This window comes from Festucalex cinctus, chromosome 16, assembly GCF_051991245.1.
Source record: "Festucalex cinctus isolate MCC-2025b chromosome 16, RoL_Fcin_1.0, whole genome shotgun sequence".
Taxonomy (NCBI): Eukaryota; Metazoa; Chordata; class Actinopteri; order Syngnathiformes; family Syngnathidae; genus Festucalex; species Festucalex cinctus.
The window spans coordinates 10338710-10352471 of NC_135426.1; the positions used below are offsets into that span (position 1 = coordinate 10338710).

At 43.5% G+C, this 13762-nt stretch overlaps 1 protein-coding gene across 5 annotated transcripts in view; it reads left to right on the top strand.

Annotated features, from left to right (window-relative positions):
* The first annotated feature begins 504 nt into the window (after positions 1–504).
* ppp1r12a (protein phosphatase 1, regulatory subunit 12A) overlaps positions 505–13762 on the top strand; it is a 36177-nt gene continuing 22919 nt past the window's right edge. The window contains exons 1-2 of one of the 5 annotated variants that reach the window (XM_077499414.1): positions 505–1063; positions 1781–2240. In XM_077499414.1, the coding sequence (XP_077355540.1) occupies positions 2004–2240 (237 nt within the window). In that variant the 5' untranslated portion in view covers positions 505–1063; positions 1781–2003. Of the gene's footprint in view, positions 1064–1765; positions 2241–13762 lie in introns of those variants that run through there. The other 4 variants (XM_077499417.1, XM_077499418.1, XM_077499416.1 and 1 more) reach the window with 4 other exon arrangements.

Genomic DNA, 13762 nt, shown 5'->3' on the forward strand with positions numbered 1-13762 from the left:
AAAACCCTGCCATAGTTCAGCTTTAGCCACAGGTGCTTCTCGTAATGACCTTGTTTACCTGCCGATTGAGTATGAGCATCTGTAGCTAAAGCCAAACTGTGGCAGGGTTTTTACTTTCTGGGCCTGGATTTCCCATCTCTGTTGATCATGCATAATTCATTTTAATGTGTTCTTGAAAATCCTGTCCACCCTGTCATTATAAGGTAACTATCCCTTTAAGAGGTCCACTGATATTTTCATTGTCAGTGACACCACTACCAGCTTAACATTTTCTGTGTAGTTTGATGCTGTCATAGTAACATATCAATTGATTGAAGAATGTTTCAAAAATGTGAAATATATTTACTAAATGGTGCATAGTCAGCTTGTTAACTTAATCATGTTGTGAATTGTCCACCATGTCCACCCTGTCATCAAGCTCATGTATTTTACGTTTTCATGTACACTGTCTTGATTGCAGTTTTTTTTTTTTTTTTTTTTTTTAAATGTGGGAGCTTGACCATATGCATTTCTAACAACATAACATCTACTTATGACAATGAATATGAATGGAAATCTCAACTTTTTAGGTAGTCGGGAGGTGAAATGACCAAGTCTCCAAGACACCTTATGACGATCTTGACTCGGAGTCTTAATGAACACAGCTAGGCGGCTGTTCTACTTGCAGCGTCTCAGGAAGCCATGGTCAGAGGTGTCAGTGCGCTGATATCACGTAAAGTCAGTTCGGAGGCACCACCCCAACGGCAGTGTCTGGCATTGATTGCAGCCTTTGTAAAAATCGCACGGCTTCAATCACACCCAGCCCAAACGGGCCCAAGTGCTCGCGATCCCGTTTTAGGGGGGCCACCCTGGTACTCACGGAGGGAGATAGTGAGTTTCAAGTGTGGACAATTCCCGCTCCCATGCCCTTCGTGTCACCCATTGCCTGCGTTTGGCGCCTCCGCGATGTGGAGGGCCACTATCAGGAAGATAAGACACGGGACCCGGCTTTTATGTTCTGTACGCCCTCAGAGAGATGAATCACTACTGGAGGAGATTGACAATTGTGTGGAGGGGAGAACAGGTAGGTGATATCCATATCTGCAAATAAAGGCTGTGGCCTTTTCTTGACTATAGTTGGGGGGGGGGGGTCTATTACGAATCACTAACATCATCAACACCCTACGTCAGAGTCTACTGCAATGCGAATCAATATCTTAAACGTGGTGGAGGTCAATCGTGGTAAGTCACAGAGAGGCTGTTTATGTGCCTTCGTATGTGCTGCTGTTTTGGTTAGCAACAGAGTTCATAAACCTGATTCAGACTATGTAAACAATAGCTAATGCTGCTTTCGCTTTTTCGGGCGCCCCCAGTTAGCCACAATGGCTGATGAGATTGCGGTTGCAAACTCTCTATGCATATTTAAAATATTATTGAATGATTAATAATAGTCTACATTTTATTTTATTTATTTATCTGAACATATAAATATATCTTCTATATTCACCAGGGTAAATCAAAAGTTTGTAAGATGTGAGGAAAGAAGAAATGAACGGAAGTTTGGATGGTATAAAGAAAGGAAGGAAGGCTGGAGGCCGTATGACAGTGTGGACATGCATGTCGTTCACCTATCCAATGCGTATTTATATAAATAAAATAGTTGTCTATATGACGTCATAACGGTGCCTACTGACTGTTATGTAATATTTTCAAGCGCTGCCTCGTCTTATTTGGTGTACACAGTCAGTTTATAAAGGATTACCCGTCTCACTCTCTCTCTCTCCACCTTCCTAATCCACAGTGGGTGACGTCACACTGCAGCTCCTCCATCGCGGAGATCACGCGAGACTACGAGGCAACAATCTAACCGCCCTCTTCTCGCGCTGACGCCGATCTCCGATCGTCCCTCCTCCTCCTCCCCGCAAGCAGCCCTCCCTTCCCACGCCCCAGTGCGCTGTGGGATAGTGCCACTATAAAGTATATCCTCTCTCGGAGGAAGATAAGAAGCCCGAGACAGGAGGGGGATGAAGATGGCGGACGCCAAGCAGAAAAGGAACGAGCAGTTGAAGCGGTGGCTGGGCTCCGAGACGGACCTGGAGCCGCCGATCCTGAAGAAGAAGAAAACGAAGGTGAAGTTCGACGATGGCGCCGTGTTCCTGGCCGCCTGCTCCAGCGGCGACACGGAGGAGGTGCTGCGAATGCTCGACCGCGGCGCCGACATCAACTACGCTAATGTCGACGGGCTCACAGCCCTCCACCAGGTTGGTGTACCCACCCTCGACTCACAGCCCGAGTCGGGCCCGGCCGCGATCGTTTCTCTCCGGCGCCACGAATGTCCCTTGAACACCTGTCAAGTGGAAGCCATTCTCCTCCCGTTGTTTACCTACTTGGAGCCCCGGAGCACGGCCGCTTACACCGCCCTGTTCCGAGTGCTCATGTGTTCAATTCCACCCGGTATTAGTTGTATTTTGACTTGTGTACACGTAACCAAGTTAACGGCTCTGCTCGTTGTTACTGGTAGTTTTTTACCTTCGCCTTTTGGAGGCTCCTGTACTTCATGGCCGTCAGCACACACCAGGCGATAATCGGAGCAGTGGGCGCAGTCTAATTGCTGAAAATGCAGCGACTGTATTGCTTCAGTAAGATCTGTCATCTTTTTTTCTTTTCCACGTGTGAATCAGCGTTTTGCTGTTTTTACTTTGGATGGTGTTGTCACCGATTGAGACTTCATTTATTTTACAAGGTAGAAATAAGGGTACTGCAGCTAAGTGCTAGCGGCTAAAGTCGGTTTGTTGATAAACCCTCTGTTAGCAACAGTGGCTATTTGGCGAGCATAACTTATTACGATCGCACATTTGTGTTGCCCACTACTTGATTTATTGTCCTGCTGGTATTATTATTAACATATTTCACAGTGCTATGTTGGTTCCATGGTGAATTATGACTGGGTTAGCAGGTAAATGCTAATGCTACGTTAGCTCAAGTATGTCGCTCCTAGTTAGCCACCATCGGTCGTTCATTTGCGTTTGTCTTTGGAATCGCTAGAAAGAACCGTCAAGTGTGTGGGTAACGTTTTGCCCCGACCAATCTATCATTTAATGACTTTTAAAGTGTGAACGTGTGCTTTTAAATCCCCTGACAAGTCAGCATTCCCGAGCTAGCTTCCACTCCGCTAGCGAGACGAGCAGTCAAATGATGAGATGGCAGCTCTTTGGCCTGACGATTGTCACCATTTACTCGTCCTCCTTAGCCAAACATAATCAAATCTCACATTTGTGTATCATGTGTTAGTAGCACATGTTAAAAGATTGCAGAACTGCGCTTGTTATGAGACACTGTCACAATTTCAAGTGACTCAGACGTGTACACAAGTCTCATTAAATGGTCCAATTTGTGTTGGTACAGCATTTATCACAGTCTATTGTTTCTGATAGCCTCCACTCCAGTTGGGTTTTTTTTTTTTTTTAGCAAGTCTTGATGAAAGCAGCTTTGTTGTTGATGTTTTAACACGTTTGTCCAGGTGCTAAAGTCGTCTGGAGAGCAATGCCAGAATTTTGGTATTAAACCTATAACTCATGCACAGATATGGAGTAATGTCACCTTCTTACTCACTGACGACTAAGCTCATGTGTCATCACCTGCTTACCTTCCTCCACTTCAACACCTGTTAACATTTTGTAAGAATAATCTCTGTCAATCATTGTTAGCTTTATTAAAATGTATAATACATCCCTCCATTCCTCCCTCCCTCCCTCCTGCTCTCTCTTTGCGTAAAGATCGCAGTTGCCTTTTTTTGGGATGACGACTCGCAAGAGAGCGCTGCCCCACAGATGTAACCATCTCTGGAGAGGAGAAGCTGCGTGTGAGTGTGTGTGTGTGTGTGTGTGTGTGTGTGTGTTGAAGGGCATGTGATGTTTTTGCAGGGTAGGCTTTTTAAGGAGCTAAGGTGGCACTGCGGGAATTTGCGCCCTGGCTCGTTAATCCTAGAAGTCAAGATGTTGAGGACTTGGACAGTTGGACTAGACGACTGTTTTCATGAAGAGCTTGCCGGTATTTGTCACATTGGCGAGGGAGGCCTGGCACATCTCTTGGGGGGTGGGCGGTGGGGATAGTGGCATATCGCTCCCGAAAGCCGTTGACCGGGGCAGGGTTATAAATACCGCGGCCGCAAGTTTTCCCGACTGTGTTTCAAGAGATGATGCTAACTTTGGCTATGACTCAGATGGTGGCCATGCTTTGTAGTGGCCCGAGGTAATCTGGCATTGGGAAGGAGTCACCAGCTGCCTGTCATGGCGCAGAATGGCCACCCTAGGTAGAGAAAGGCCATCACGTTTATCAGAAGCACTGAAAGTTATTTACAACTTGAATTTTAATATTTGGCACTTTTATTTGTGGTCTAGGGTCTTCATTTGGTAGCATTTTTTTCTTGGTTGTATTGCTTCCACATGTATTTCGATAAGATTTTTATTTATTTATTTTTGGTCCAATCAGATGTCATTCTCTGTGTGTTTCCAGATCAGTCTTATCTGCCCCGGGCCTTCAGAATCAAATAGTGCTGGTAGTTGCAACTTCAGCTGTAATGCCAATGGGACAGTTTCTTTAACCAATCAGATCTCAAATTTGCCCTCACAGTGATTACGTCAGCATTTTTCCACCTTCAAATTGTTTGGTCAGCGCAAAAACGGTCAACTACCATTAATAATACCTTCAGTGTCTCTTGTGATTCAGATTTTTACTTTTTGGTTTTAAATAGCATTGATGGTTTCTATAGTTGCAACATGATAGTTGTTGTTATTAATAATAATAATAATAATAATAATAAGTGCCCTCTGAAGGCACAAGTACAAAATTTGTGGCCCACCATTGACCAATACCTGTAGGTGCGTTTCTGTTTCCGTACTGGTGTTTTCAGATGCAAGCAACGAGGTGCTCGGGTTGAGGTGGGTGTAAAAAAAAAAAGTGAAAAGCACGTCCTAGAAATGTACTACGGCGTCCTCTTTGCTAAACTGGTCTCGGGAGCGTAGCATTCCGAGCGCCATCGACTCGGCCTCCGCATTCCTCACATGACAGTATTTGGAAACCATGGCAAAGAGCGAGCGGCGCAGACATTCCTCAGCTGTCACCTAAAGCCCCCCCCCGGCCTGTCCCCACGTCGCTGAGCTCCATCAAGCCAATTAGCGTAGAGGTAACCAGGGCTTGTTGTGGCCTCTCGCAGAAAAAGCTCCACGCTGACCCACACCTGAACTATTGCTTTTCTCCCGCTGGGCCAACGCATCTCACGACCAATTCGGCGGGTCCGCCCGCCCACCCCGAAGTCTGTGAATTTATCTGGAGTGGGTGCCATGGTGACGACGACTCGAGCAGAGTGTGTTGGTGGATTTGCATGTACAGAGTGGGAGTTGCATAACCGAGTGCGAGAGGCAAAGCGTTTGGCAGAGCTCAACAGCGAGAAAATGAGTCAGGCTGGCGAGTTGTGACCCATGTTGCCATGGAACGGTCGCAGTAGCCGCATGTGGTGGACCTTGTTGCGTCCAGTCAGCCGGGCTGGGATGGCCACACTCTCTCTCGAGGTTCCCTGATGAATGACTCAGGGAAATTAACCGTCATCTAATTAATTTCAGATGACAAGAGTGAAAAATTCGGCTGGACGTGGAGGCTGTCAAGTTTCGACCGAAAAATACGGCTTTCCTATTAGGCCTTTTTATTATAGTTTTGACTGCCTCAGAGATACATAAATACTCATTCTATTCAGTACTACAGAGTGCAATCTTTAGTGAACCTTACGTTGAGTAGCCTTCCTCTACCAGACATTTCTCTGGGTCATCTGGAAATTTACCACGCTGCTTTCTCTGGCCTTAACCCCTTTTTGTGATTTTTGCCTGGAATCTTCCATTGCTATCAGCTGGTGGCCTCACTCAACATTTGAATTACCCGGTATGAGTTATTGTTAAGCCTCCTTGGTTTCCAATACAACACGATATCACATCTTCCATCTTGCGCTCACCTGTTTTGTGCCTCCTATAAACCACCAGACCCAAATTCTCTCTAGAATAGCGTGCTTTGATGGTGACGTCTGTATTGGTGTCTTTTGAAGTTTTTTCAAGATTTATTCTGAAGGTAGCTCAGGAAACAAACTGGATGCTTAGGAAGACTGACTGGAAGTGTTGAAGAATTAGCAGAGCTACTTGATCCAGGTCAATCCAAGTAAAATTACACTATTTTTCAAAGTTGTTGATGTTCCATTGTGCATTGGTTTATCTGTTGCAGTTTCCTCCCACATGATTGTAAGCCTTTGTATGCAAAATGAGGGGCTTGTTGAGAGTCACTGGTGCATTTTTAACATTTTTGCTGAATACATTAAAGTGCACCTCAATAATTCATGGACTAGATTCTAGAGGTTCTTGATTTGATTTCGTTTTTGTTTTATTTAGTCACTCTTAACCTAGACAGTGCTGTGGATGATGCTAATTCTCACATACTGATGCTGTTTTTTTTCTCCTTCAAATGTATTTTTTCTTTCTTTTTTAACATGTTAGCTGTGTTTATAGCACACTGTCATAATTTTGATGCAATTAACCACGCTGTGTTAAACCGGAAATCAGGTCAACCGCAATCTGTGGCCTGTTTTTTTGTTTTTTTTAAAATGTATAAACAGATGGCAGGAGCGAGCATGTCCGGCTAAGTCAGCTCCAGGAACAGTGTTGGAAATCTCAGTTTGGAACCTGGCAGCGCTCGGGTGACTAAGCGCATGCATTCTCGCGCCTGTAATTGGCAGGTCTCTCCTTGTCAAGCCGACCAACCCCGTAATCATCCAGCAGGAAGTCCCTGTGATGTTGATGATGCGATGCCAGGTCGGTGGCGGCCGTGACTCGACGGTGACGCTCACCTTGCGTTCTCTCTGTTGAGAAACACAAGGCGATAAAGTTATTTTAGAACACGTAAGTTGTCGAGTATTCCGGAGAAGTGCAGCGGCAGGTTGGAACTGGTTCACCCTGGGTCGTGAGGAGGAATTCCTCAGGGGGAGCAAACCTGCTGCTACGCATCCGAGCGGACTCGACCCAGGCCCCAATTTGGCTTGCAAAAAAAATTCAACTCCCGCCTTCGCTTTTGAAATGTTTGCAGGATGACTTCAGCTCATCAAGGCACGCTCGCACCCTGTGTCATCACGTCTGTCTGTCTTCTGCTTCCGAACAAAAATGACGGCGGCGATGACGGGAGGGCCATGGTGGGGGTAGGCTGGTTTGCTTTTTACGAGCCGTCTTGGAAGTGCAAACACCTGGACGGGATGGAGAGACTGCAAATTCCTCTTTGTGGAAGCACGTGTGTACTTTTGTTGTCCGCCGAGAAACATTTCTTTTGCCCTGGTCTCAAAATGGCTACAACCAGCGTTACCGTCTTTTGCGCATGTAATCGCAAGGGTTACGGACCAAGCCCATTCATGAATAGACGCTCACCCTAAAAATGGTAATGGCAAAAAACGTACGCAAAGTTGTGACTCCCAAGCACCTGAACATCATTTAAACACATCATACAATGATTAGCTTCCCTAATTAATTCACCAACAGCTATTTTCAAAGCAGTTCCCCAGATTGCAAGCAGTTTTACAGCATTTTGAAGGCCCATGGAATATTTGTGTATTTGTTCTGCTTTTGATGGCAAAATAATCTTTTATTTATCTGACGTGAGCGACGTTAACTCGCCTCATGGCTTGTCATCTTGTTCACAAGTGAGTCACACAGTTTCAATTTTCAACTGTCTGGGATGCATTGTGTTCAAGTTTGTGAGGTACCAAACTTATCCCACTTTTAACTGATATTTGTTGCCCTAATAATTGATGTGACCAGCCGAGATTTCTGATAATTGATAAACCGATGCAATGCTGCCATCTAAAGCAATATGTTTGTCATTATAGTGGTTTACACACTGGAATGCCAGATTACTCAACTTTATTTAGAGTGCACTTTAAAAACAACATGGCTGCATACAAAGTTCTGTAAGAACCTCTTTCACACCTACATGCTGAAAAACAAACTTCAATATATTCGTTGTGACAGTAAATGTTTACGCCAGGCACATATTTCATTGTATGTTCTAACTTTTTGCATAAAAATTGGTGGCCCGTGGTCCTTATTCTATTAACTGTCAAACCCGCCAATGCGTTGCAATGCGTACAATGTGTAGTTTATTTATCAAAGAGTGTTGACAAGACGTGAGATTGAATTCAATTTGCCCTGGTGCGCTTTTGTGTTTTATAGAGCTTGAAGGCCAGGTCACCCATTCCACTTAAACTGAATGTTAATTGACTGCTGAGTGAATAATTAATGAGCGCCCACCGGAGCAGCTGAGCTCATTTGCATGAGGCGAGTCAAATTAAGATTTATGAGGGATGTCAGGTTGAGTTTTTGTGTTTTTCACAAATAGCCCGAAATGCCTATACTGATAGTTTCAAATTCATAAAAATGCCACAAACTATGATCCCAAACATGGCGACAATTACTGTGCTACTTTCCTATTTAGTCTGTGTGATTCAAGTGAATTGCTTTTAAAAAAAAAAAAAAAAAAAGAGGGGGGGGGGGGGACCCCTACTTAGCAGATTTCATAGCCTGCTGACGTGCAGACTTTCAAGTTGGACACAGGAATGGCATTGTCATTTGTCTTTGTTTTTTATTGAAGGGGAGGAGATTAATCAAAATCACATTTTGGGGATTTTTAAGGCTGTACTGCCCTGCCCTACTTTGGTGGCATCCAAAGATTGCAAGCTAGTAGCTGGGAATTTAACAATTATTTCCGTAATCGATTAATCTGTCATGTTCCCCCCCAGTTTATTGATGAATCGGATAACAAAGTTTGAATTTACAAAAAAAAAACACACAAAAAAAAAAACAGGACATTATTTTAAATTGACAGTACACACAAACAATTGTGAATCAGTTATTAGTTTGGTCTGTAATGTGAGGAAAACAGGCAGAAATGTTGATTGCTCCCCCCCCCAAGTAATAATTTTATGCAGGTCTGTAGAAATTAGAATATTTACTGTGACGGAGCTGAACTTCCGACAATTTGGATGCTATTTATCGATTATCAAAAATTAGCGATTCATTTGGTAATTTATTAGTTGTCGATTTAATTGTTGCACCTCTCCTGGGAATAGTTTGCACAGAAAAAGAAGCCCAATAAGTGAATTTGTGACTAGTGATCACTAGTGACTATGCGTGTGATTACTGAATGACTTTTATCCGGCAGTTTGAAAAGGGTTTCATATTGCAACATTTACAATTGGCATTTCCAGTCAGCTCCCCGCCAAGGAAGGCGACGTTATCTCACTTCCTGGATGTTCACGTGGAGGAGGTGTTAAACAAATGACACGTCGGTGGCTCTCCAGGATTTCGCTGCATGAGAGCGACAGGCCATCGGAAAGCGTCGCTGGAGCTCTGAAGAGCAACAGGAAGTGGCTGTTTATTTTTCTCATTTCCTCTTTGCTGAGGCTGCCTCCTTCCACTCCCCTCTCCTGTTATCATCGCACATGAACGTGTGCATATCCCGCTGCCCGTCCATATTGGCTCATGATTGGAAATGGGGATCTGCTCGGGAATATTCGCAGCCCCTTTCTCCAGCTACAGTCTCACCGGCATTTTTTTTTTTGAACCCTCTTCTTCCTCAATCCTGCTCCTCTTTTTCCACGGGAATCCCAGGCCCTTATATGGTTGTCATCGGTAGCAGCTAGAAGGCAGTGTGTGGCTCTTTCTGTGCGTGTGTGTGTTACAAGTGAGCTCATCTAGTAGTGTGTAGGGACCCAGCTGGTCGCCCTGTAGCCCCCTCCCCCTCGCACCCTCTGGCCTCTCCAACCCAGCTAGCAAGCACAGGAGCTCGATTATACAGCATGTACGCACTCTTTTCCCAAGTTGAATTTCCTCATCTTTCTTTGATCTTTTTGATGTTTTTTTGTTTTAAGCGCTCCCCACCCGGACCCCCACATCCACAGAGGAATTCCTTTTGTGGAAGCGGCCACAAGAGGTGCCGGTTGACGAGGGCCTGCAGGCGTGGCCAGAGCGCCGCCGATGCCTGAAAAGCCCCGAGGCTAGGAGTAATACTTATCTGGGAATTTCTCCACTGGTATGCTAGTCCAGGGCTAAGAGAGGGCACTTTTGTGGTTGGCGCTGTTGGGTGAAAGCACCGTTTGTGGCCAAAAAGCAAAAATAAATCCACACACAGGAGCGCCGGGAAACACAATCCCTTCCTCAAGGCTGTTTGACTTTCAGTCTGTTCCTGTTTCACATTCAAAATTGTCTCCAAAGAAATAATGCAAAATTATTCCATCTTTCTCCAAAAAAATCTTGACAGGTCTCTGGTTGATTGTCAGAATAAAAAGTCAATATTTTTGGAGGTTTTTTTGTGTCAAAAGTAAACGAATATAAAGTCTTTATTTCCCATTCATTCAAAAAATCTTGGCGACTTTCAGCCGTACAAGGTCGTAGGACTTGGTTCCAGTAACAGTTCAGTATTGCCTGTGAGAGTTAAAAAATAAAATAAATATTGCACCTCTAAATGTTTCTTGCCACATTATGGGCTGCCTTCAGGAGCCATGGGAACATCTTGAGCACCTTTTAATTGGCACGCCTCCATTTTGTGTGTTTGGAACGGCACAGCTCACATGAACGGATATTTAAAAAATAAATAAATAAATAAATAAAAAATCATCCTGTCAATTTTATTGTCTGGAATGGTCTGTTTTAGTACATTTGTAATATACCCTTTGCCGTCTACATTTCACAGATGAAATCCCCTTCAATTAACTCGCCGTGACCTTTTGCTGCTCATTTCGCATGGTTCATGGATCATGTGGTTGCTGTCCATTAGCCAATCAAATGGCACATCCATTGGTTGGGGTTAGTGCAGCTTTCCATGATTAGCAGTCTTAGTTTATGTTCTATTTTTTTTTTCCTTTTTCTTTTTTGAAAATTCTATGGGTCAGTAGCTTTCATAGTTCCAAGTGCATCCCCCACAAACAGCAAAATCAGTTAGTGTTGCCAGCTTGGTCCCTCTATTCAGTGACCTTTTGCCCCCATAATGGCTATTATTTTTCAAAAACACAACCAGCAGCTTTTAATTCTTGTGAAGGAACTGTTTTGCGTATCAAAAGAAAGGAGCCTGTGGAAAGCAATCAGGAAGTCATTGGTGCTGAACATTGGCAGAGACGTGGTGGCTGCCTCTTTATACGTTACAAAATCAGGCACGTTTGAAACGTTACCAAGCTCTTTTTATTATGTGAAAGATTTAAAATTGTCTACTTTAACAACCGTTAATTGTTGACTGTTGACAAAACAGGCTTTTTTTTCCCATGGAGGAAGCACTTATTTACACTTTTGAAGTTGATGATGGGGGGAAAAAAGTGAAAGTTCCTTTGACTATATATATATATATATTTTTTTTTTTTGCTAATGTAAAAATTAATTAGAATGAAATGTCATGTTAAGCCTATATCACTTTTTTCCGCAATACCCATCTTGCGGGTTCCTCGCCGCCTTGCACCGGCTAAACAGGTTGAATGACAACGTGCCTGCTGGAGAATGACTCACTGCATGCAGCTTTGAATGCTCCACTGTGTGCGGCCAAATGGCCTTCATCAATTTATTAAGTTGGCGGCGGTGCGCATCTTTGTCCCTCCTCGAAGAGCAATATGGTCATAAAATAAAATTTCATTTTTTTTCTTTCATTCTGGACAATTGCCATTTAATCTAATAAACCCAACAAAGGTTAAAGGTTTCATTTATTCAAAAATAATTCCTTCCCAAAATGTCCAGACAACAATAATGCATACTGATTCTAAATCAGTTTGAACATAAACTTAACATTCATACTTTGTGCTTAAATGCTGCAATTAAGTAGTTGGTAGCTATTGTAAACTAAACACGTCTTGTAAAGCACCCATCCAGCATTTTTGCCACTTGTGCCAAATTCCAACTCACGATAACATTTGATACGATAACAGCTTTTAATAATCAAGATGACAAGAGTGTGTCTATTTATATGCACCTTGATTTCATGATTGAGCAAATTTTCAACGATCCAATCTTTAAAATGACAATATGATTTAATGCACTGCCCTACCCTGAGGGCATTTCCATCATCTCGTCAGGTATATAAAATTTTCGGAAAGAGCAACATCAATTGTTTCTTCTTTTTAGGAAAGGAGCGAAACAGACCCTTTGAATGTGGTTTATTATGATTTAAAAACACTTAGTAATGACATAAAAAAATCTGCTTTAGCTTTATTTGGCCATTTAAATGCCGCTGAATTTTAATTTTATTTTTCCAAAACATAGCTAGCAATGACGTCATCTTTACTGTGTTTATAAACTAACGTGACGAGTCGGTTGTGCTTCTTGTCCCTCACCTAATATGTTCTGCATTAGAACTAGTGTTGGACTGGCACAAAAATAAATCAGCTCTGGCATTTTAACTTAGGCCCACTGGCCCAGCCTAGTTCTTGCCTAACATGTAGTTCTGCCAATTATGTTTACTGATGATGCTTCAGTTTGCTATCTATATTTAAAATTGGAATGGTCCTTCAAAATTGCGAGCCAGTCTCTTGTGGCAAAAATGTAGGAAAATAATAATTTAAAAAGCACTCAATCGGCCCCCAAAGAGGCCGGCCCACCAAGCATCTGCCCTGTATGCCAGATGGCCAATCCAGCCCTGATTAGAATCCGAATAATTTTATTACATAATTGCCTCTCCACCCTGCGATTGGCTGGCAACCAGTCCAGGGTGTACCCCGCCTACTGCCCAAAGCCAGCTGTGATAGGCTCCAGCATCGCCCGCGACCTTTGTGAGGAATAAGTGGTTAAGAAAATGGACGGATGAATTGCCTCTCCATCATTTTCTTCCTTAGTTTTAAACAAGGAAGAATTGAAGCAGTACTCTTGAATGTGGCACCTTTGCACAATCGAGTGTGTGTGATTGCCCTCCAGGCCCATGAAGTCCTCCAGAGCCGTCATTGTTTTTTAAATATTATTATTTTTTCTGTTGTCATCCACCTGCTACAGAAGATGTTCCCTTCATGCGCTCACACACGCAGGGTGAGATAAGCTGAGCGCAGATACTCGGCAGCCTTGGCCATCTACGGCCGTGCAAAGCAACCAAATTTGGACAAGGATTGCAGGCAGATAGACGTGTGCCCTGAACGTGAGGCCACTCTGTGCGTGCGTGTATATATGTGTGTGCCTATCTGTTGTCAATGACTTTGTTGTCATAGCAACCCCCGGCAGAGAGAGAGAGATAGAGACAATCCAGGCGCTGTGTTGAAGGATAGTGGGTGAGTGGGATTTTTTTTACGAGTGTGCTGTAGTAATTCCAAGGCCAGTGTAGCTATGAGTTCACTTGTTTATTCTATAAGTAGTGTCATGTCAGGCAGCATGTTGGATGAGCAGTTAATAGATTTGCCGCACAGTTCAGGCTTGTGTGGGTTTTGTTCTGGTTACTCCAATCTGTCGTTCCTACCATATACCCAAAATATTGTTCATTGAAGTATTATTTGTCCAGAGCTACAAATGTGAATGCTATTTGGATTAACAGTTTGTTTCCACTCAAATAGATACACAATGCATCTTTTGTTCATGTATCTATGTGATCAATGTATGGTTGATATTGATAAGCTGATCAATTTAATTCTCTTCGACGTCCAATTAACAAGTGTGTGCTTACACTTTTTGTGCCATTTTTTTTTTGGGTATGCTGGCGTGTTGTAAAATATCCACCTTTTGGCAAAGGCCATTGCGGTGTC